Here is a 20,857-nt window from a genome sequence, read left to right as displayed (position 1 = left end):
GTATGGTCAAGGGTGTTCTATCTGAGAGTGTTAAACAGCACTCTTGATCTGTCTTCTGTCTGCCTGACTTCCACGGAGTCCTTCAACCTTAACAACCTCTTTTTTTGTTTTGTTTTGTTTTGTTTTTTTCCAAGTTTTAATTTAAACTCTTGTTAGTTAACATATAGCGTAAGAGTGGAAAATCTCACTTTTAATAAACTTCTTGTTTAGAATCCTTAAAGATACATAGTCGTTCAGAAAACCGAACTTCTCATCGGTGCTGTTTATGGGATGGCAAATACTGTAGAATATATATGCCAACATATAATACTCCAAGAAAGAGAATTCTGGCCACAAAAGTCTTCATTTTCCTCTGTCTGTCAAATAAATGAATAAAAAACAAGTCTTAAAAAAAATTAAAGGTCTTCATTTTCTTCCCTGCTTCACCCTGTGTTGCCCTTTATTATTTATTTTTCTTTTAATATTTTATTTATTTATTTGAGAGAGAGAGAGGAGCAGAGGGAGAGGGCCACGCAGCCTCTGCAATGAGCAGGGAGCCCAACTCAGGGCTCTGCTCCACGACCCTGAGATCATGATCTGAAACTGAAGTCAGGAGTCGGATACTTAACTACCTGAGCCACCCAGGCAACCCCCTTTTTATTATTGAAAGCAAAGCAAAATATCTGTGTTAGAAAACCCCCTTAGCAAAGGGCAATTTTTATTGAGTACAGACTTTAGAATTTTAACGAAACCCCTCCTGACTGGGGGGAAAAAAGTAAATGAACATTAACATAATGAACACTAGTAATAGTTTAATTCTTACTTACAACTAGTAATAGTTTACAACACTAGTAATAGTTTAATTCTTTCTTACAACATAAATGAACACTAGTAATTAATTGTTACAACTAGTCATAGTTTACAACTATTAATAGTTTACAACACTAGTAATAGTTTAATTCTTACAACATAAATGAACACTAGTAATAGTTTACAACTAGTAATAGTTATAATGCTAGTAATAGTTTAATTCTTACTTTATTATTGGTCTCCTTTCTTAAATTTTGGTGTTCTTGAGATTAAGAATTTTTTATTTAACCTCCTTTATAGTGATACAAAAACTGAACTAAAAAGGAAGCCATTAAATAAATGATTAGGTGCTCTTTTCTCATCAGATTTATTTTGTTATTCTTGTCTGTTCATTTCATGTTATTCTGTTCTATTCCATTCCCTTCTACTGGTGGCTTTTGCATCCCTCATCGTAGCTACTACTAACTTACTGTATACCTTATTTAGGAAGATATCCAAGTTCATCTTATAAGATATAAGGTGTCTAGGGGCACCTGGGTGGCTCAGTGGGTTAAAGCCTCTGCCTTCAGTTCAGGTCATGATCCTAGGGTCCTGGGATCGAGTCGCACGCCAGGCTCTCTGCTCAGCGGGGAGCCTGCTCCCCGCCCCCCCGCACCTGTCTCTCTGCCTACTTGTGTTCTCTTTCAAATTTTAAATAAAATCTTCAAAAAAAAAAAAAAGAAGATATAAGGTGTCTAATTTCTTTTTGTGCTTGCTTTTCACTTATTATATGTTTTCATTCCTTCCATTACTCACCCACTCTACTGCAATTTCCGACTCTTCTTTCTTGCGTAGTCGGGAGCCCTACTGAATTATGTAACCAACTTAGAAGGGATTGCGCTCGGCTTCTCATCCTTGGTGAGAAAGCAATCATTACATCTTGGGAGGCACCCTCAGATGCTGCTTTTGGCCAGTATTACCTTTGCTTCCTCCTCTTTCTTGCTTTCTACATGCCCTCTGCTTGTTCTCCCTCTCCCTCTGTATGTTCCCATCTTCCCTATGCTACTATGAAGGTTAAATTGTTCCCATTTTATTCTGTAGCGCGGGTTAGCTTGCCAGTTGGAATGACTCTTCTTCTCTGGGAGTGGCCATGGCTGGAAGGATTGCTTCACCCTGCCTTCATGCCCGTCAGTTACGCCGCGTAGGGTGGTAACACGGTCTTCTTGGGTTCTTGCAGATGTTCCCCCCACGAGTCAGGGAGTAGATCACAAGCAGGTCCAGAGAGAACTGGGAAATGTGGTACTGCACCTGCACAACCCTACCATCCTCTCTTCCTCTTCAATCGAAGTGCACTGGACAGTGAGTCATTCTTGTTGCAATATTTGATTCCAGGTTCAATAAGCAGATGGCTTCTGGGAGACCATGATATGAAAAAAAATATTTATGCAGCAGATAGTTTATTATGTATGTGTGTTGCCTACTTGTCCGCCGATGACAACTTTATATTGTAATTGTTTATTATGGTGCCTGTGCATGGACTTTCAACAGAAAAAAGTTCACATTGTGCATATTTTCTATTATACTACAATAGTAAACTGCGCCATTACCAAAGGAAAGAAACACACAGTATTAATTATAAATCTGTAACTTGTGATAGGATCATTATCACATGCATTTTTTGAGACTTTAGTAGAAGTTTTCTTAGTAACATTAAACTGGCATTTAAAATCAGAAAGTTTTCTGATCCTTTTGATCTTGACATATCTGTAGATGTCTGTCACAGAGCTGCCTAAAATTTCTACATAAACCATAGAAATTAGTGTCTAATAGTATCTGTTAAGCTGAAAAGGTGACTACATTACAAAAAATAGTGCTTAGTTTTTTTCATATTCTATTTTATATAAACTAGAAAACTATAGAGTGAAGCCAGATAGAATTTTGACACGTTTAATTTTTGTAATTTTAAAATAAATCAATAGAAAGATATAAATGGTTGCATGTTTTGTCATTTTAATAGGTGGACCAACAGTCTCAATATATTCAAGGATATAAAATTCTTTATCGGCCATCTGGAACCAACCATGGTGAATCGGAGTGGTTAGTTTTTGAAGTGAGGACCCCAACCAAAAATAGCGTGGTTATCCCTGATCTCAGAAAGGGAGTCAACTATGAAATTAAGGCTCGTCCATTTTTTAATGAATTTCAAGGAGCAGATAGTGAAATTAAATTTGCCAAAACTTTAGAAGAAGGCAAGTATAATGAACTGTGTGATTATTGTGCATTATAGTACATGTGTTAGGTTTTTTTTTAACTTAATTGAGGAAATTTTAACATTAATTGTGACATTAATTACTGTCTTGATGTTGAACATTAGATGTTGCTAAGAGAATTTGTCCAACTGGAACTGCTAAAAATCAAAATTCTGTAATGCTTGACTTGCTTTAATAGCCTGTATAAAAACGTACAACCGTGAGCCATATTTTACTTAATGGCATAGGTAAGATATAGTCAACTGTTGAGAACTAAAATTCACATTTAAAGATGAATATGTTCTCAATTTGCTTGACTTTCCATCGATTATCTTCCAACTCACTTATTGAATGTTACTTTGAGTAATGATTTATAAATACAGTGAGTAATGTTTTGGTTTGCCCAGGACTTTCTCGGATTAGTATTTTATGTTTATTCCTCATGTCCATGGCCACGGCCATGTCATGATTGGCCACCTTGACCTGAAATTTCAATATTAGTATTTACATAAAGGTAAAAAAGGTTATGCATCACAAGTATACTCTGTAAAAATAACCAGAATTTTCCCTAAAATCTGCTTATTATTTTGATTACAGAAATGATGGAATGTAGTTAATATCATGAATGATTAATATATATCTTTATACTTTGGAACATTTGTATGGAGAACATGGGACTGAGGTTACAGGGAAGGAAGAATAAGAATTTTCCTGAGCTGTCTTGTGGAGATAATCTACATACTTTTGTTTATGGAAAGTGCATAATAACGAAAAGCTTAGCAATATTGAGGAGAAACTTAAATCAGTTGGGACTATTCAGACTTGAGTGAGATACCTTTTTAAAACATATGGGTATATTGACATTTTGACATATAGACATAGATTTGACATAGTTATTACTTGACTTTAAATGTTGTGTCTGCCTTGAGTGTTCTCATATACTCATAATGTATCCAATTTTTAAAACAATAGCACCCAGTGCCCCACCCCAGAGTGTAACTGTATCAAAGAATGAAGGAAATGGAACTGCAATTCTTGTTAGTTGGCAGCCGCCTCCAGAAGACACTCAAAATGGAATGGTCCAAGAGTATAAGGTAATGCATATATAATAATTACTGATGGACACCCTTCTCCCCCTACAAAGAAAAGGAAAAGAAAAGGCGTGTCTGAATTGTGGATATTTGGCGCCATCTGCTGGTCCATATAGCAATGTAAAATTATCTTACTACTGCACCATTTTTTCAGTAATCATGGAATAATTCTTTCTTAAGCCACTTGAAAAAAGCAATTAATTTAAAAGAAGTCATCTAGAGGGTCACAAAATCTATAGGTCCATATAATTTCACACAAACAACAAGTATAAATGCCAATAAAAAAGGGATTTGTTTGTTTGTTTACCTTAAAAAAATAGCTTAAATATATTTTGCAGGATTGGGTTGCCCCATGGAATTGGCTAGGAGTCAAATACTATCAAATAGGGTTTGCTTGCCTGCTTTCCTTTTGGCACATTTGAAGTTTTGGAACTTTGGAGCTAAGTTGGAAAACTTGTTTTAATGTGCATGAAAGTTTTTTTCTTGTGAAGCATGTTTTAGTCTCTAAACGAAATTTCATGTCTCAGAGGAGATTCAGTTATAAGTTTATGTATGTTTAAATGAATTTTAAAAATATAAGATGGCAAGTGACTCAATCTGGTAATTCTGATAATTATTTTGACCTGTGAAGTCATCAGCTCTAGTGATTAAATTTAGAGTCTCACATAGATTTGTTTTGAGCAAATATTTTCAGAGCATGCCAAGGTACAGTTAAAAACAAAGTTAGGCTCATGAAATATATCCTATCAATGACTCTGTATTGTAGGAAAGTCTTAATGGATCTATGATAAATGAGTAATTGATAGACTGAATCGGGGAAATCTCAATAGAAAATAGATTTTACACGTATTTTTTTCAACATGTATTTAAACACATTGCACACTAGGAGAATTTCAACTGTAAAACATTTTTTCTCTAGATACTGTTTTATGTTTCCATGATGCCTGAGTCTTTTTCTAGTTACTAGCTAAATCGTGATACTTAATAGTTCATCTCATATATGAGAGTATTTTACACTGCCTCTGTTGATGCAAAAAGTTGACCACATATATCTTCTAGAGGTAATTAGATACTAACATCAGAATCACTTGTAGACTTATCTTCCAAACATAGGTACCTGACCACCATTCTTAGAGATTCTGAACCCATATGTCTGATGGGGGTGGTATGCATACTCATCAGGGTAGATCTTTCCAAGGTGATTCTGATGTGCACACTTGGTAAGGCTTGCCAAATAAAGACCATCAGTGTTCCCTCAAGTAGCAAATTGATTTGGACAATAACCAGATATACTGAGCTTCATTTTTGGCCTAACATTTTCTTAAAATGATTTTTAAAAAACAAACTGAAAGCCTTTTCATGAAATTTACCAGAATTTTAAAAGAGTGACATTTTAAATATTTAAAATAGTGCCATGAATGTCCTGTGAATGTTCTAAGATATTTCAAATTAGATCTTCTAGTGTCATTGAGTCATTGAAGGTAAGAGTCTCTACCATCTACGTGTTTTCTTGTGAATTTCAAGGTTATCTCAAGACTGGGGGGTGACAGGATGCCATGGTTCTGTCCAGAAAAAATGAACTGTTACAGAGATCTTTAAGGATTTAAAATGAGGTGATGTCTCAGCTCTCAGGCAAAATTGTGTAATGCAGCATTTTCCCCTAAGAATCAAAACTCATTTCTCTCCAGAAGAAATGCAGAAGGGTGGATTTCACTTAACTTCATGGTCAATTTAAAATAATAAAATGCCTTTCAGAACCTGATTGACTGGTACAAAATCAGTTTGTGGCTTTGGTTCAGCTGCGTAATGTAATTGGGGAAAAAAAAATCACAAAGGACTCTTTATTTCCAAATGGTCAGGACCTGGTATAGAGTCTGGCCGTTTGCTAGTGTTATGCATTGAAACTATATTAAAATAATATTAACTTCCAAAGAAAAAAATGAAAGGTTATTGCTCACATGATAGGGGACACTGATACTCTCAGACTTATTTTAAATCCCATTTCCTATTACAGTTTAGACAATAGGCTACTTGAGGCTAATCCTACATGTTGCTTGAGGACATCATAAAGAATATAGAGCATGTTTTACTACTCCCTGGACCATTTTCTTATGGTAACTGAGTCCAAATACTGTCATGCACCATATCCAACTTCTTAAACATTGCAGAAGATCACTCTATGGTTAAATAATCCTTTAGTGAAATTTAAATTAAGGATTACAGTGTAGTTCAGAAGTCTTAATTTCCTGAAAATACCTTCCTGTCACAAATATCCTTATCAAAGTTAGCGAGCTCTACAATAATTTTCTTATCGGAAGAACGGTTTTCTTTCAAGTCAAATATGTCTTGTTATTCTTTACGATCTCATCTATATTATCAAAGACTAATTAATATTCCCATTTAAATACAAGATTGGAGTGCTAATTTTCTCTCATGGATAATAGTATGACATGCCTCAGGTTGAGGAGATTCAAAGAAAGAGCCTAACTCCTTAGGTCCAGGTTTATTTATGTATTTTTAAGTAAACTCTACATGCAGCATGGGACTCAAACTCAGGACACCGAGATCAAGAGTTGCATGTTTTGTGCACTGAGCCAGCCGGGCATCCCTGTCCAGTTTTATTTTTAATAACCTTATTTTTGAAAAGGTACTTTATAGACTAAATTATTGTTCTTATCTGGGTATACACAGTATTTTGCAAAGACCTTTTTTTCTGGCAAACAATTTCTAGGTTTTAAAAAAAAAAAACCTGCTGATTTGGGCTGATAGGAGCCTGTTTCTTTGAGCAAAGATTTGTAGACTTTCCTAATAGACTCCTTGAGCAGTATATGAGAAAATCCATAGCGGTCTTAAAGGTACTGCTAACCCGAGGTTGGAATGGAAGAGCCTGCTCAGAACTATATCCTCAGGAAAAATGACTTCTGCCGCATCCTACATCAGGTCCGTGAAAAGTCTGAACTTGGTCTAAAACCGAAATACCATGTTGATCTTTGCATTAACTTACAGAATTTACCAGCTTCAACTTCCTCGTGCTCTTCTTACAGGTTTGGTGTCTAGGCAATGAGACTCGCTATCATATAAACAAGACGGTGGATGGTTCCACCTTTTCTGTGGTCATTCCTTCTCTGGTTCCCGGGATCCGCTACAGCGTGGAGGTGGCCGCCAGCACGGGGGCCGGGGCTGGGGTGAAGAGCGAGGCACAATTCATCCAACTAGGTGAGATCCCCGCTCTGGTCTACAGTCCATCCCTGCACCCATGGTCCTGCCTTTCTTGGCTTTTGGGAAGAAAATGACAAAAATGATAACATTAGCTTTATTTCAAATATAGGCGTAATAGAGTGTATAAAATATATCTATGTCCCATTATATAAATATATGTTATAATTATATAAATACATAATATATATCACAACTAAACTGAAACTTAGCCAAGCACACATTTTAAATTATATTTCAAGCAAACGTTGTTCGCATTCACTGTCATCCTAATTCCATCCTATTGAATTTTCTTTTCCTTTTTTTTTTTTTTTTTTTTGCTTTTTCAACAAATACTATTAATTGAACATCAAGGATACCTCTGTGAACAAGAAAGACAGTCTGAAACTTCATAGAATTTAGATTTATTTGGATTAAAAAAAAACTTCCTTGAAAAACTTAAACTAGGTATTAGAAGTTTAAGCAATATACAATTTATATTTACCACTCTGGTGTCTATTTAAAACTGTAATTGCTTTTTTAAAAATTTATTTATTGTTTGTTTGTTTATTTGACAGAGATCACAAGTAGGCAGAGAGACAGGCAGAGAGAGAGAGGGGGAAGCAGGCTCCCTGCTGAGCAGAGGGCCCAATGCGGGGCTCGATGCGGGACTCAGTCCCAGGACCCTGAGATCATGACCCGAGCCGAAGGCAGAGGTTTAACCCACTGAGCCACCCAGGTGGCTCAAAGCTGTAATTGCTTTTTATAAGAAAAGATAGATTTCAATGTCCAAGAGAATTGGGATGCGGTTATATGCTAATTACTTAGAAAGGTAAATACCATGTGTGCTTCAGAAGTGGTTAGAGGAATTAGGGAAAACATTTAGAAAAAAACTGACAGAGAAGCCTTGTTATTACAGTTTCCTATAGGGAATGTGGCATGAATATGAAATACAAATTAGTAAGTGGTTACTGGTAAAATCTAAAGCAAACAACAACAAAAACAATTATAAATGGAAAGGGGAGAGAAGAGCGTCGCTATCAAGAGATTGCATTTAAAATACGAACAAAGCTGCATGTAGAGCCGGCTTTGGTTTATTCCTTTCAGATCAGAAGTTAAGCATTAGTAAGATTTTATGTCAGGAGAAGGATCAGTTATATGCATTTTTATACAAGTACAAAGTATTGTTGCATTTGGTTGATAATTGAGGACATCCTAGAAATTATTTCAAAACAAAATTGGGAAACATTTGGCTTTGAATAAACTTTATTGCTGTATAAACTTTTCAGTCTGGAAATTCCTATCATTGTTGTGTTGTTAAGACCGAGCTATCTGCTCTATCTGATGTCTTTGCCGAATCTCTGTGGTATAACATGATAAATTTCACCTGGAATGCCGTGATCGTGGGACAGGACTCTGTTCCATGTGGACATGGTCACGGGCTGGTGAGGCTTACCTTTTTAACATGGAGCTTTCAAGGCTGACCCAGGCCAGCAGAAAGAAGGAAAAGAAACCCGCAGTGTGGGGGAGGATTGAATGGTGCAGGTCTCGGATTCGTAAGCATCTCTGCTGGGCAGAACTCTCGTGGGATTTCCAATGGATGAATGGGAACACCGCCAACGAAGTCACTGGCTAGGGCGTTACCTCCTGAAAACTCCATCGTGTAACAGTAACATTCAAACCTTTAGAGGAGAGCTTGTACTATCGCTACAGCGATGGTCCAGAATTTGATCTGGGGATTATCTTTTTAAACAGTGCTTACATATGCAACTTTTAAGCAAAAGTCCTCTCATGGTTTATTTCAAGTTCCTTTATTACAAAATTACAAAAAAGGGAACTGTAAAAAAATTGCTTGATGCATCTGTTACAACGTTCGGTTGGACCTGGAGAAAAATAGTCTAAATACAGACCTTTTACTCAAAGAGTTACCCAGTTTTATGAGACATCAGTATTAACTTATTAAAATTGATATTATAGGTTATAGTGTGATGACCATTTACCTATTTTTAAAACATATGACTTTCGTCCTTTCTCAAAGATGTGTTGGAAAAGGACCCTGTGTAATTTTATTTATTTAAGATTTAAATCAGGGGATTTAAGGATCAAATTGGTTTTCTTGAAATTATAAATGTGTTCCAGTTTTCCATATCTTAATATAGGCTCAGCTGCAGGGAGGCAAAGACTGAGATGTAGAGTAGCTGCTTTAATTCATTAGTCACACCACACTTTTTTCTGTTAAGCCCATCTGGTCGCCTGCATGGAACCTCTCCTGCCTGTTTCCATAAAATCTGAAGCTACCCAACTTAACCTTGCACAAACAGCCATGAAATCTATAAACTTAGGAGATGCAAGCAGTGTATCAGGGGGAAAAAAAAAAATAGGTCTGCTTGAACTCTCAGAAGATGAAGTGCTTTTAGGAAAACCATAGATAAAAGAGTCTGGAACATGGAATAAAACTTTCCATCAACAAAAACAGTTGAAGGCAGGTGACAGAGACAGTTTATAAAAATAGGTTTTTCAGCCTTGACCCTCCATAGAATAAAATCTGGAATTCTTTTAAAGAAAAAAAAGTAATAAAACACATGCGCATGTGCGCGCGTACACACACGCACACACACGCACACGCACACACACAGGAGTAGCAATGTAGCTACCATTATACATTGATGGGGGTGCGGAATTTTCCCAAGGTGGTTTCCTTAGCCATGGAATGCTGCTTATTTTCCTGCCAGTGTCTTATTGGGCACCATATCATTTAAAAAAAAAAAAAAAAAACTGTAGAATTTTCTTCTGTTTGAGAAATGTTCTTCATATATAATGAGCTATACCAATTATTTTTTCTGGGGGAAAAAAAGGAATTTTGGACTGGAACAAATGTTTCTATTTTAAAGCAGATGATGAGCAGCACATTTTCAGAGTCCAATAAAATTAGACGACTGTAAGAAAGCACCATTCCTAATAGCATGGGCGAACACCTTCTCATTTCACCACATGTTGTGGGGGCAGAACATTAAAACCACAGGCACTAATGGGACTTGTGCCCACTGGGAATCCTCAGTGCCAACAAAGTAGGATATTGCTTTGATCACAGAACAAGGGTTTGTACTTTTCTCCAAACATTGCTGACGGCTCCATATGACTTATTGAAATGGTGGACTTAAAAAAAGAATCTCTTAGTAGGTTTAAACATAAAAAAGGAAATTTACATTGCCAGAAATTCCATCAATTTTAAATTACCGAGTCAGAAGAACAGAAAACATGAGCCTTTTCGACTATTTGTAACACTGGATAGTTCTTGTCTGTATTTAATGTTTTTGGGTCTATTGCTGGTCATGGCTGTTGTTTTAGAAGAAAGAGATTACTCAAAAACAAACAATCAGACTTTGGGGCTGGTTCAGTTAGCATAGCATCCGACTCTTGATCTTGGAATTGTGAGTTCAAGTCCCACTTTGGGTGTAGAGATTACTTTTAAAAGAAAAAAAGAAAGAAAGATTATTCATAGTTATCTCAGTGGTAACATTATCTTAAATTTTCTTTAGTTTTATGTTATACTAAATTGTATAGACCCTGTGATGGGCATCTGGGTGGCTCGGTCTGTTAAGCAGCTGCCTTTGGCTCAGGTCATGATCGCAGGGTCCTGGGATAGAACCCTGCATCGAGTGCCCTGTTCGGCCAGGGTTCTGCTTCTCCCTCTCCGTCTGCCTGCTGCTCTGCCTGCTTGTGCTCTCTCTCTGTCAAATAAATAAATAAAATTTTTTAAAAAATTGTATAGACCCCATGAACATAGGCTCAGATAATGTGTTTCTAAGACATTTTAGAGTCTTATAATATAGTCATGTAGTTGGGGGATTCAGGGAGGAGGAAAACACACACCTTTTTTTCAATATGTACCTTAAGTGGGAAATTACATTTTATTTATTATCATTTTAGAACATGTAATTGAGAAGTCTGAGAAAGTTCATGTCTTTTCTATACAACTTATTTGCTACCCCTTATTTATAGACTCCTGTTCAAGCATTTCAGTATTTAGAATTGTAATTTTGTATTTATCTGTTAGCTCTGTCCTCTGAAACTTAATCTAAGCAATGAAGAGTTCCATGGAGTTAAAAAAAAAAAAATAGAACCTGTGTGCCATTGTCGTGTTTTTAAACACATTCCACAAAATTATTATGTCCTGTTTGTTTTGAATTAAAATAGAATGACTGTAATTTTGCTGAAAATCTCATGGACTATTTTAATTGGCAAGGGTAGATGTCACGGAATGAAAGAAATGATTGTCTAAAAATTCACAAAATAATGATAGCCATAGTCGTCTTCTTTTTTTTTTAAGATTTTATTTATTTATTTGACAGACAGAGATCACAAGTAAGCAGAGAGGCAGGCAGAGAGAGGGGGGGGAAGCAGGCTCCCTGCTGAGCACAGAGCCCGATGCGGGGCTCGATCCCAGGACCCTGGGACCATGACCCGAGTCGAAGGCAGAGGCTTTAACCCACTGAGCCACCCAGGTGCCCCTGATAGCCATTTTCTATGAGACAAGCATGCATTCATGATGTGGCCGAGTTTTCGACCCATATTAATCCCAAGATGCCTTTTCAGATTCCCACGGAAACCCGGTATCGCCTGAAGACCAAGTCAGCCTTGCTCAGCAGATCTCCGACGTGGTGAAGCAGCCCGCATTCATCGCGGGCATCGGGGCCGCCTGCTGGATCATCCTCATGGTCTTCAGCATCTGGCTCTATCGACACCGAAAGAAGAGAAACGGGCTGGCGAGTACTTACGCGGGTATCCGGAAAGGTATTAGCTTTCCTGAGTTTTTCCGTTTTTTTAAATATGTTTCGGTAACTCCTGATTTGAATCTGTGGCCCCCAACGATTCACAGTTATCCATCTGCTATATTAAATTATTTTAATATGTAAAGATTTTCAAAAGTGCTTTTAGGGTGATCTAGATAAGGATAAGGATTCCTCTCGAACAGCAAGGCTTCAGCTGGGCTTATCTGTTTGAGGCTCAGTTCCTTGAAACTAGGTTTGGCCAAGGTAGGTCTCCCCTTGGTCGTTATACCTTCTCGTGTGCCCTTTGGGAAGTACTTCATGGCTTTAGATTCTCAAAGAAATTCTTTAATGTCCTTGTCACAGGAATTGTAAATACCAACTTCGCACGGTCTCACGCAGCTTTTATGGGAGGGCGGCTGCCTTTGTGACGCCAGAGATTATTTATAAAATAATTATTTAAGCATTTCTGATTAGTTATAAGGTAGTCATTCCTTAGCGAATATGGAATGCCCAACTAGATGATGTGCCTCTGCGTGCAGAGAGGAGGGTTAGTCCTTTTTTGATTGTTGTATTTAAGGTCACGGAGTTGAGTGTGTATATACTGTTAATCCGTGATGGGGCTTTCCTCACAAGTGTGTCTATAGTGTTAGAAAAGAAATTTGCTTGATTGCGGTTATTTACAATTTTATGGACGAGCCAAGTGTGCCAAGGTCCGCAGACATTCCCTGCCTCCACCTCCCCGACAAACACATGAATCAGCTCAGGGCCACTGATAAGCACTACAGGTGACTGAAGGTCCTGGTTTTCAGGGGACAGTCCTAAGTTATTTTTTTTGTCCAAAAGTTACCTAGAGCGCTTCTTTTGGGTACAATTATACATTCACCATAGTTCTCACTTTTGCTTGGCTGGAAAACAGATTATTTTTTAAGATTTTGTTTATTTATTTGATAGAGATCACAAATAGGCAGAGAGCAGGCAGAGAGAGAGGGGCTGGGGGAAAGCAGGCTCCCTGCTGAGCAGAGAGCCCGATGCGGGGCTCCATCCCCAGACCCTGGGATCATGACCTGAGCCGAAGGCAGAGGCTTTAACCCACTGAGCCACCCAGGTGCCCCTGGAAAACAGACTTAAAGAGAACTACCAATGAACACATCCCTCTCACACGATCACCGGCCCTTTAAAAGCAAAAGTCTACCTATCTTCTGAAGATTTTATTTATTTTAGAGAGAGAGAGAGTAGAGCGTGGAAGTGAGTGTGCCCTAGCAGGGAGAGGGGCAGAGGGAGAGGGAAGCTCAAACAGACTCCGTGCTGAGCAAGGACCCAGACGTGGGGCTCAATCCCACGACCCTGAAATCAGGACCTGAGCTGAAATCAAGAGTCAGCGCTTAACTGACTGAGCCACCCAGGTGCCCCAAGTCTACATATTTCTTTTTTTTTTTCCCCCCTCAAGTCTACATATTTTCTAAGCAAACATTTCCTATATGTCTTGGCCAAGACCTTTCTCAAACCCGTTATATGGCGAAGTCAGAACTTGTAGCGTTAGCCAAAATTTTTCTCAATGAGTTTCTATTGACTGTCCCTACAAACTTACAAAACAGCCTGGGACCGCGGTCTAAAATATTTGTGCTGTCAGTCACAGGGGTCTTGGCAAACAGGAGTCAACGCAAATCCATCACCCATGTGGTAAAAATACAGGAACGTGCCTCTCCGCTGTGGACATGCAGCCGTCCCTTCATGTACATACATCCATTTGCTGTGGCATTCGCATCCCTAAAAATCTTTTTTGCAGATATGCGTTCTGTCTAGAGATGAAGCAAAATGTCAGTGTCCCTATAGCCTGTGAAATGGAAAACAAGCGCGTGCAGGTGACTGCCAGGAGAGCTGGGGCTCATTATGTCCCCAGAGTAGAACAATGTCAGGCACATGTGGGACCGTCTACAACCTTTGACTTAAATCCAGTGCAGGGAAGGGGCTTGTGGGTGTCCCTGTGTCACGGAGTGGGGGAGGGGCAGGGTGAGTTGGGAGCTGCATTTTGAAATCGACTTTGAAGAGGAAAAGTGACTAATTAACGTAGATTTGTAGAGACTCTCGAATGCTCCAGGAATCTTGTATTTCTTGGTGCCGTGAAGGGCTGCAGCTGCGTAGTTATAACATTTTAATGCTCTATAGTGTCTTGAAATCTGAATGTGTGACATGAAACCCCCTTCCTTTCTGAAATGCCTTTTCTTTCACTAATGGACTATAAGCATGCTGGCAAAGGCCTGTGAGCTCTTTGTGCGAAACCTATGAAACTAATACCATTGTCCTTTTAACTAGCTTGTGTTTAAGCAGAAATCATAGAACATAATTACAAATGTAATTGGTGAGCACTTGATTCTGCTTTCCTCACTTTGCCTCGCTGGCAATTTTTCATCATTCTGTTTCCATCCAATTAAAAAAATAAAAAGTGCCTCCCCCAAAACCGTAAATTGTCTATGCCATAAACGATGCCAGTAATTATTAAAAAAAAAAAAAAAGAAGTGAAAGATTTTAAAGAAATAGATATAAGAGACCCTCTTGACCTTTAAACCATCAAACCAGCGTGTGACTTTGGGTAATAGTGAGTGTTATTAGCCTTCCCCCTTCCCCCCACCATGTGTACCTGTAGATAGACCCTCAGCTAGAACACTCAGGATCCCTCTCCACAAATGTCCACACAGTGCACCAGCATCGCTGGGTGAAAAGAAATGATTCTATTATTGGAAGCTTTGAAAATTAAATCATTCTTTGGTGTACAAGCCATTAAAATTTTCATTTAGAGGGACCTCTTTTCGTGTCTTCTGCAGTGATTTTAAGGGCTAGCAGTTAGCTAGGAGGACAGACAAGGACCTTTCATATTTTTTCTCTTTTCCTTATGTCCTTGTGATTGCAAAGGAATGTTCAGGCACTCTGTTCTTGCTCAAATAGCTTTACTTTTACATGTGCCTTTTTATTGATTTATTTATTTATGAAGACTTGTTACTATGACTCGGAATTTTTGATTGTGGCTAAGTTACGTCGAAGCTCTGAAAAGACCTAACTGAAAGGAAACACAACAGAGTTCCTGAGACAGGGAGGGCCTGCTGCGCTGCCAGGGAAAGCCAGTGTATCAGTTGAGCACATGCGACACTGAAGTTTTTGTCCGTATTCCTTCGAGTGTGCTCAGCGATGGTTTGGTGGCCAGTGACCATCACACCACATTGTCCAGCATGGCAGTGTGGAGCCCCAAGGGCTAAAGTAAATGTCTTGGAGACATTCCAGGGTGCCGTGGAAAATGCATTTTTGGCAGCTTGTTGATCCACGGTACGTGATCAGTAGTCCAGTTTGTGAGTATTAAGGATTTCTTAAATGCCAACTTGAGTCTTCCAGGGAGCAGAGACGATTCCCCCGCTTTCCGGACCGGGGAAATGTTTACTTGAAATTAACGTGAAGGGCTTGCAAAATAAGTCAGCCTCCTCCCGCCGTGAAATGACATGGAAATGGACTGCGGTGTATTCAACACCCAGGAATGGGAGGAGATAGGAAAACCCCGGGGGTGGGGGGGGCGAGCTTGCCACGTTTAAGGTCTGTGTTTCCATTTCAGGCCTTCTTGATTAGATCAAGATTTATAACTGCAGAGTGAGGGTTTTCAGTGGGGTGTTACCGTTCTATTGTTTAGCTTCTAGTGTGACATTTAAAAACGGCACAGCCTACCCGGAGAATGCTTCTGGACGTAAACTATAATGGAAAAATTAAAGTTTAAAACTCCCCATTTTTTCCAGTCCATTCACAAATTTCTATAATGATAAAAACCTAGCATTACACTGTTTCTATGATAAGGTGTCAGGCATTTCTCAGCAGTGAAACAGCTTGGTTTTATGGTTCCCTTTGTTCCAGTTTCTTTACTTCTTTCTTCCCTCCCTCCCTCCCTTCCTGTGTTCCTTTCTTCCTTCCTTTTTTCCTTCTTTCTTTTCTTCCCTCCTTCCTTCTCTCCTTCCTTCCCTCCCTCCCTCCCTCCTTCCTTCCCACCTTCCCTCCTTCTCTCCTTCCTTCCTTCCTGTCTCTGATTCTCTTTCTCTGAATGATGAATACTTCAGCGCACCTATTAGTCCACGTTCATAAGCATTTACTTTCAGATCTCTAGATAAGGTTCAAGCGAGACCCTGATAATACTTGTTTGAGCATCCGTCAGCCAATGTTTGGAGATGATTAATCGCAGAGGATTCCCGTCTGTCCTAAGGCCGGGAGCGCCATCTCTGGGACCACACTTAGCAGGGTCATTCCCAGGCTAACCCAGCCCGACTCCCACGCCAGACACTTCAGAATGGTACCTGTAGAGACAAGCCTCTTCCTTTCACCTCAGATTTGGTGTTACTCCTATATCAGAGTGTCAGAACTCCTGGCTTAGTTATTTACATTTGTTTTATGTTCAGCTGTCTGCTTGATTTATACTAATGTGATATGTTCCCTTTCTCTCTTCAGCTTAATAACTGGTTTCTATTTTGTTTTGATTTTTCAGTCCCGTCTTTTACCTTCACACCAACAGGTATATATTTGCACTTACCCTCCTCCTCTTCTTTGTCAGTTTGGCATGTGTTGTACTGTTGTGTTTCTGTTTTGATTTCGTTCTCTGAAGTTAGTTGGGGAGAAGGACTTAAGACGGAATGCAATACTTCATTCACTCACATCAGGCGTGCATGTGAAGTAGAAATGGTTGGTGATGCTTTCCCCCGCCATGTAATACAGTTATGTGTTCACGACCCCACGCTGCCTCCTGGCCTGGCGCGCACGTGTTTCGTTAGATAGACGCTCCGTTTCCACCCTCGGCATGATTTAACATGCTAATGATCTTATTGATTATTTCCTACTTGGCAGTCCATTTTTTTCCCCCTTAACGTAAGCGTTCACGTTGCCCAATGAAAATTTCTCTCCCTTGCAATGCTATGTCCATAGAATCAACGTTTTTGAAGGGGAATGAAAATATCCAACACATGTGAAAGATAAAACTTTGTATTTTCCCAAAGTCAGAATCCTAATATTTTGTTCTATTCGGTTTCTTTCAAAGTGGGTCCTCTTCCTTCACATCACCTTTAATATCCGATGTACCTGAAGTCTTGCCTCCTCGGTTTTAATCCAGTTATTGTAATCACTGGAAGCAGTTATCTCTCCTTAACACACTCCCTGTTTGGAGTTCTTCTAAGTAGCAGAATTTGGCAGCTTTTAGAAACCTATTTCTTCTTAGAAAATGTGTCTGTATTTACAGAAAAGCTAATCTTCTTAACCCCTTGCCTCACGGTGTGCAAATCTTTATTTATTACTGGTAAATTTTTACACCCATAATTCATTAGACTGAGAATGCTTTCAAGAGCATTTAAATGCATTGTCACTATATATACACACGTCTGGTGAAAATAAAATGGGAAGGGGTTCTGTAAGCCACAATAAAAAAAATTAGGTCATATTAATTAATGGCATACTTCTGTGTGTAGAGGGAGAGAAGGTTTACTTTAACATGTATCTTTGTCTTACTGGTATTCATACTTCTGGGACAATAGTCTTGCCATTTTTTTCCCCAAATTTAAAATTTTAATTATGTAATCATGCAATTATAGGCTCTAATAACAAATTCAAAATAGGAAACTATGGGAATGCAAATGTAACAATGTGTAATATATTTAATAAGAGTGTATTCAAACTTGCTTTTACTTAGTTCTCAACCTTATTGGCACATTAAGAAAATAAGGGTAACATATTTAATTCTATATAATCCTTAAAAAACTAGCTGAATTAGAAACCTGTCACTTTCTGTGATGGTTTTGCAATGCTTCTCAGTAGAAAGTGAGAAAGCATTCCATTTTAGAAAGATACTGGTGGATGTAATAACTTTCAATTTTATAAATGTAAACATGTCTATTAATTGTTTCTTTTTCTTTTTTCTTTTGTGTTTTTTTGTTTTTGTTTTTGTTTTTGTTTTGTAACATTCTAGTAACTTATCAGAGAGGAGGTGAAGCTGTGAGCAGTGGAGGGAGGTAATTATCCTGCTTCTTTTGTAGATCCTAAAGGGAATTCCAGGTATCTCATCTTGTCTTCCTCAATGACGTCACTTTCTTTGCATACAAGGTGTAAGGATGAAATGTGTTCCAATCTTTTAGAAATACTGTAGAACGGAGATTGTATGCCAATGCCATGGACGGAAGCATCTTAGCGAATGAACACCAGAGGGCGCACTTTAACCGGGAAAGACAAACTTGCTGCTTTAGCCGATCATTAAAAGGAGTTCAAGTAATTAAGCAATGGCATTTATGAAGATTAAGAAATATAGCTAGTTAACAGATACCATCAAAGAAAAAGTATTCATTTGAAAATCCGCTGAACACAGCATTTGCTCATAAGTTGTAGGTTAGGTTTGTTTTTCTTGTGAATTCCGCTCTCCTTTTATAGGGGTCTGTGTTGAAATACAAATACAACAAGAAACCTAGGTTAATACAGAGCTTTTCTTTTCTCTTTAATTAAAATGCACCTCAATCCTATATGTATTATTTGTTGTAATTATGATTCAGTGAACTTTAATATATTGACAGAGAAATCACAAATTGATGTGACAGGCAGCTTAAAAGAGCTTAAAAGAGCTGAAAAAAGGGGCGCCTGGGTGGCTCAGTGGGTTAAAGCCTCTGCCTTCGGCTCAGGTCATGATCCCAGGGTCCTGGGATCGAGCCCCGCATCGGGCTCTCTGCTCAGTGGGGAGCCTGCCTCCTCCTCTCTCTCTGCCTGCCTCCCTGCCTACTTGTGATCTCTGTCTGTCAAATAAATAAATAAAATCTTAAAAAAAAAAAAGCTACAAAAAGGTATATGTTACAGGAGCCAAGCTCTGGATTTTCTATAATAAAATGATGTTTTTTCCCTCAAACCAGCAACATCTAGCTTAGAAAAACAATCAAAACCATTTTCTAATTCGAATTCCATTAGCTTACTGAGTGTTTTGCTTTGCCCAGCCGGATCGGATCTCTACAACTAGAAAAGACAAAAATGAGGCAGGTGTTATTTCTGAGTCCAAGGAGCATGCCCTACGGGGACACAATGACTGAATTTAGCATACGGCAAAGGGTGATTTTAAGAAAGTGTTGACCGCCACGCCTGTACGAATATGGCAACAACAGTGATGTTTCCTTCCTGGGACCGGGACTAGCTTACAGTTTTCATACCTGAGAAACCAAGCCAGCCACTGGACGACCCGAAAGCTGGGGAGGTCTTTACAAGGAATAAATTCACTTGATTCCGTCTGTTTTTTGTCTCCAGGGACATTCCTTCGAAATGATAGCCCAGATATTCATGAAACAGCCCGTGGCATAACAATATCCTCTCATGGATAGTTCTGGAATGCCTGACTGTTATGACCACCTGTCTACATGTGTGGGCTCATGGCTGTAGACTCTGCTTTCACGGGAATCAGAGCACATAAAATGCGGGTTGAACATCTTCTGTGTTCTGCACTAGCCTCTGTGGATGAGCACATGTACACACACACGTGCGCACACATAAAATATCTCCAGATCTTGCTCCAAATGGATTTACCAACCTAGCTAGAGCAAATGACCGTACAGAACCTAATGGAAGGAATCCATGGGTACCCAATGCAAGTTTCTACAGCAGGACTGAAAAATGACAAACTACAATCTGGAAGTTACAGACAGAGCTATTTTTTGGAAGTTTGCTGTGTCACCATACAGAATTAACTGTTTAAATTCAAGAAGAGAATAACAGTGAATCTTCTGTATTTCAAATACCAAGTAAGAAAGACCTTTGTGCCAAATAAAATGATGAAAGATGCTGGCATGTTACAGAGGAAACAGCTAAATAAAGATCTTAGCGTCCACGCTCAAAAGGACAGTCATATAAGCAACTTTCAGTTTATTTGTTCACCAGGCCTATTTATCAAATGTCTACCATGGGACATGGTAGTTGTTTGGCATCCATCAGTGAGCAAGTCAAGAAAAATCCCCATCCTTGTGAGCCTTACATTAAGAGCAGGAGATACAGGATAGATAATAAGCATTTAAAAAGTCAGCTCTACTATCAGCAGTCCATGTGTGCTTTGGAACCAACAGAGCAGGGTAAGAGGGATCAGGAGTATTTCAGGAAGAGGTCTCCTTTCCTAGCCAGAGTGTGTGTTTGGGTGGGTGGGTTGGAATTTTGTGTGTGTGTGTGTGTGTGTGTGTGTGTCTGTGTGTGTGTGTCTGTGTCTGTGTCTGTGTGCGTGTGTGTGTCTGTGTGTGTGTGTCTGTGTTCTCTGATTCCGTGTGGCAAGAGAAGGGTCAGTCACCCAGTCTCCTGCACTCTCTCCTTTCATGTCCATCCCCTAAATACTGGTTTCCCTCCCAGATCTCAGAGTAGTAAGCCCGCTCTGGACCTCCTGCCTCATTTGGTTGATGGTCCCTAAGGGAAAATTTCGAGTCTTCCTTTCCTCTGCTTCCATCCCTGCCTTTGTTGACCCTGCTTTCCTCCCCCTTCCCTACCCCAGTCCTGTTTCATGCCAAGTACTTCATCTCTCCTGCCTCACCCATCGCCTAAACGCCCAGCAGTCCTACCTTGATCTAATTTGTTAGACTATTTCTAGCAATTCCCTTTGACCTTTGGTGCATATTGATCATGTCTCTGAATTGCTCTAGAACCCATTTTTACTAGAACTCTCCAGGTTTAAAATATCATGTCCGAATTCAGTATAGCCCATGAAGCCAGCCATTATATGTAGGGTGTTGGGGGGTCCATTCCCCAACTCTGAGGGCCTCAG

General features: G+C 39.1%; 1 protein-coding gene across 9 annotated transcripts in view; it reads left to right on the top strand.

Moving 5' to 3' along the window:
• The window catches only part of ROBO1 (roundabout guidance receptor 1), a 1,191,004-nt gene that overhangs the window by 1,126,104 nt on the left and 44,043 nt on the right, over positions 1-20,857 (top strand). For 6 of the 9 annotated variants that reach the window (XM_044251144.1, XM_044251142.1, XM_044251149.1 and 3 more), the window contains 7 exons: positions 2,006-2,127; positions 2,786-3,017; positions 3,990-4,111; positions 7,153-7,324; positions 11,900-12,097; positions 16,589-16,615; positions 18,056-18,098. In XM_044251144.1, coding sequence (XP_044107079.1) covers positions 2,006-2,127; positions 2,786-3,017; positions 3,990-4,111; positions 7,153-7,324; positions 11,900-12,097; positions 16,589-16,615; positions 18,056-18,098 — 916 coding nt within the window. The remainder of the gene's footprint in view (positions 1-2,005; positions 2,128-2,785; positions 3,018-3,989; positions 4,112-7,152; positions 7,325-11,899; positions 12,098-16,588; positions 16,616-18,055; positions 18,099-20,857) is intronic. The other 3 variants (XM_044251145.1, XM_044251150.1, XM_044251148.1) reach the window with 1 other exon arrangement.

Source organism: Neovison vison, chromosome 6, assembly GCF_020171115.1.
Source record: "Neovison vison isolate M4711 chromosome 6, ASM_NN_V1, whole genome shotgun sequence".
NCBI classification, from domain to species: Eukaryota; Metazoa; Chordata; class Mammalia; order Carnivora; family Mustelidae; genus Neogale; species Neogale vison.
Note: the sequence above shows the minus strand (reverse complement) of the source record. Positions and strands in the feature narration are given on the sequence as shown.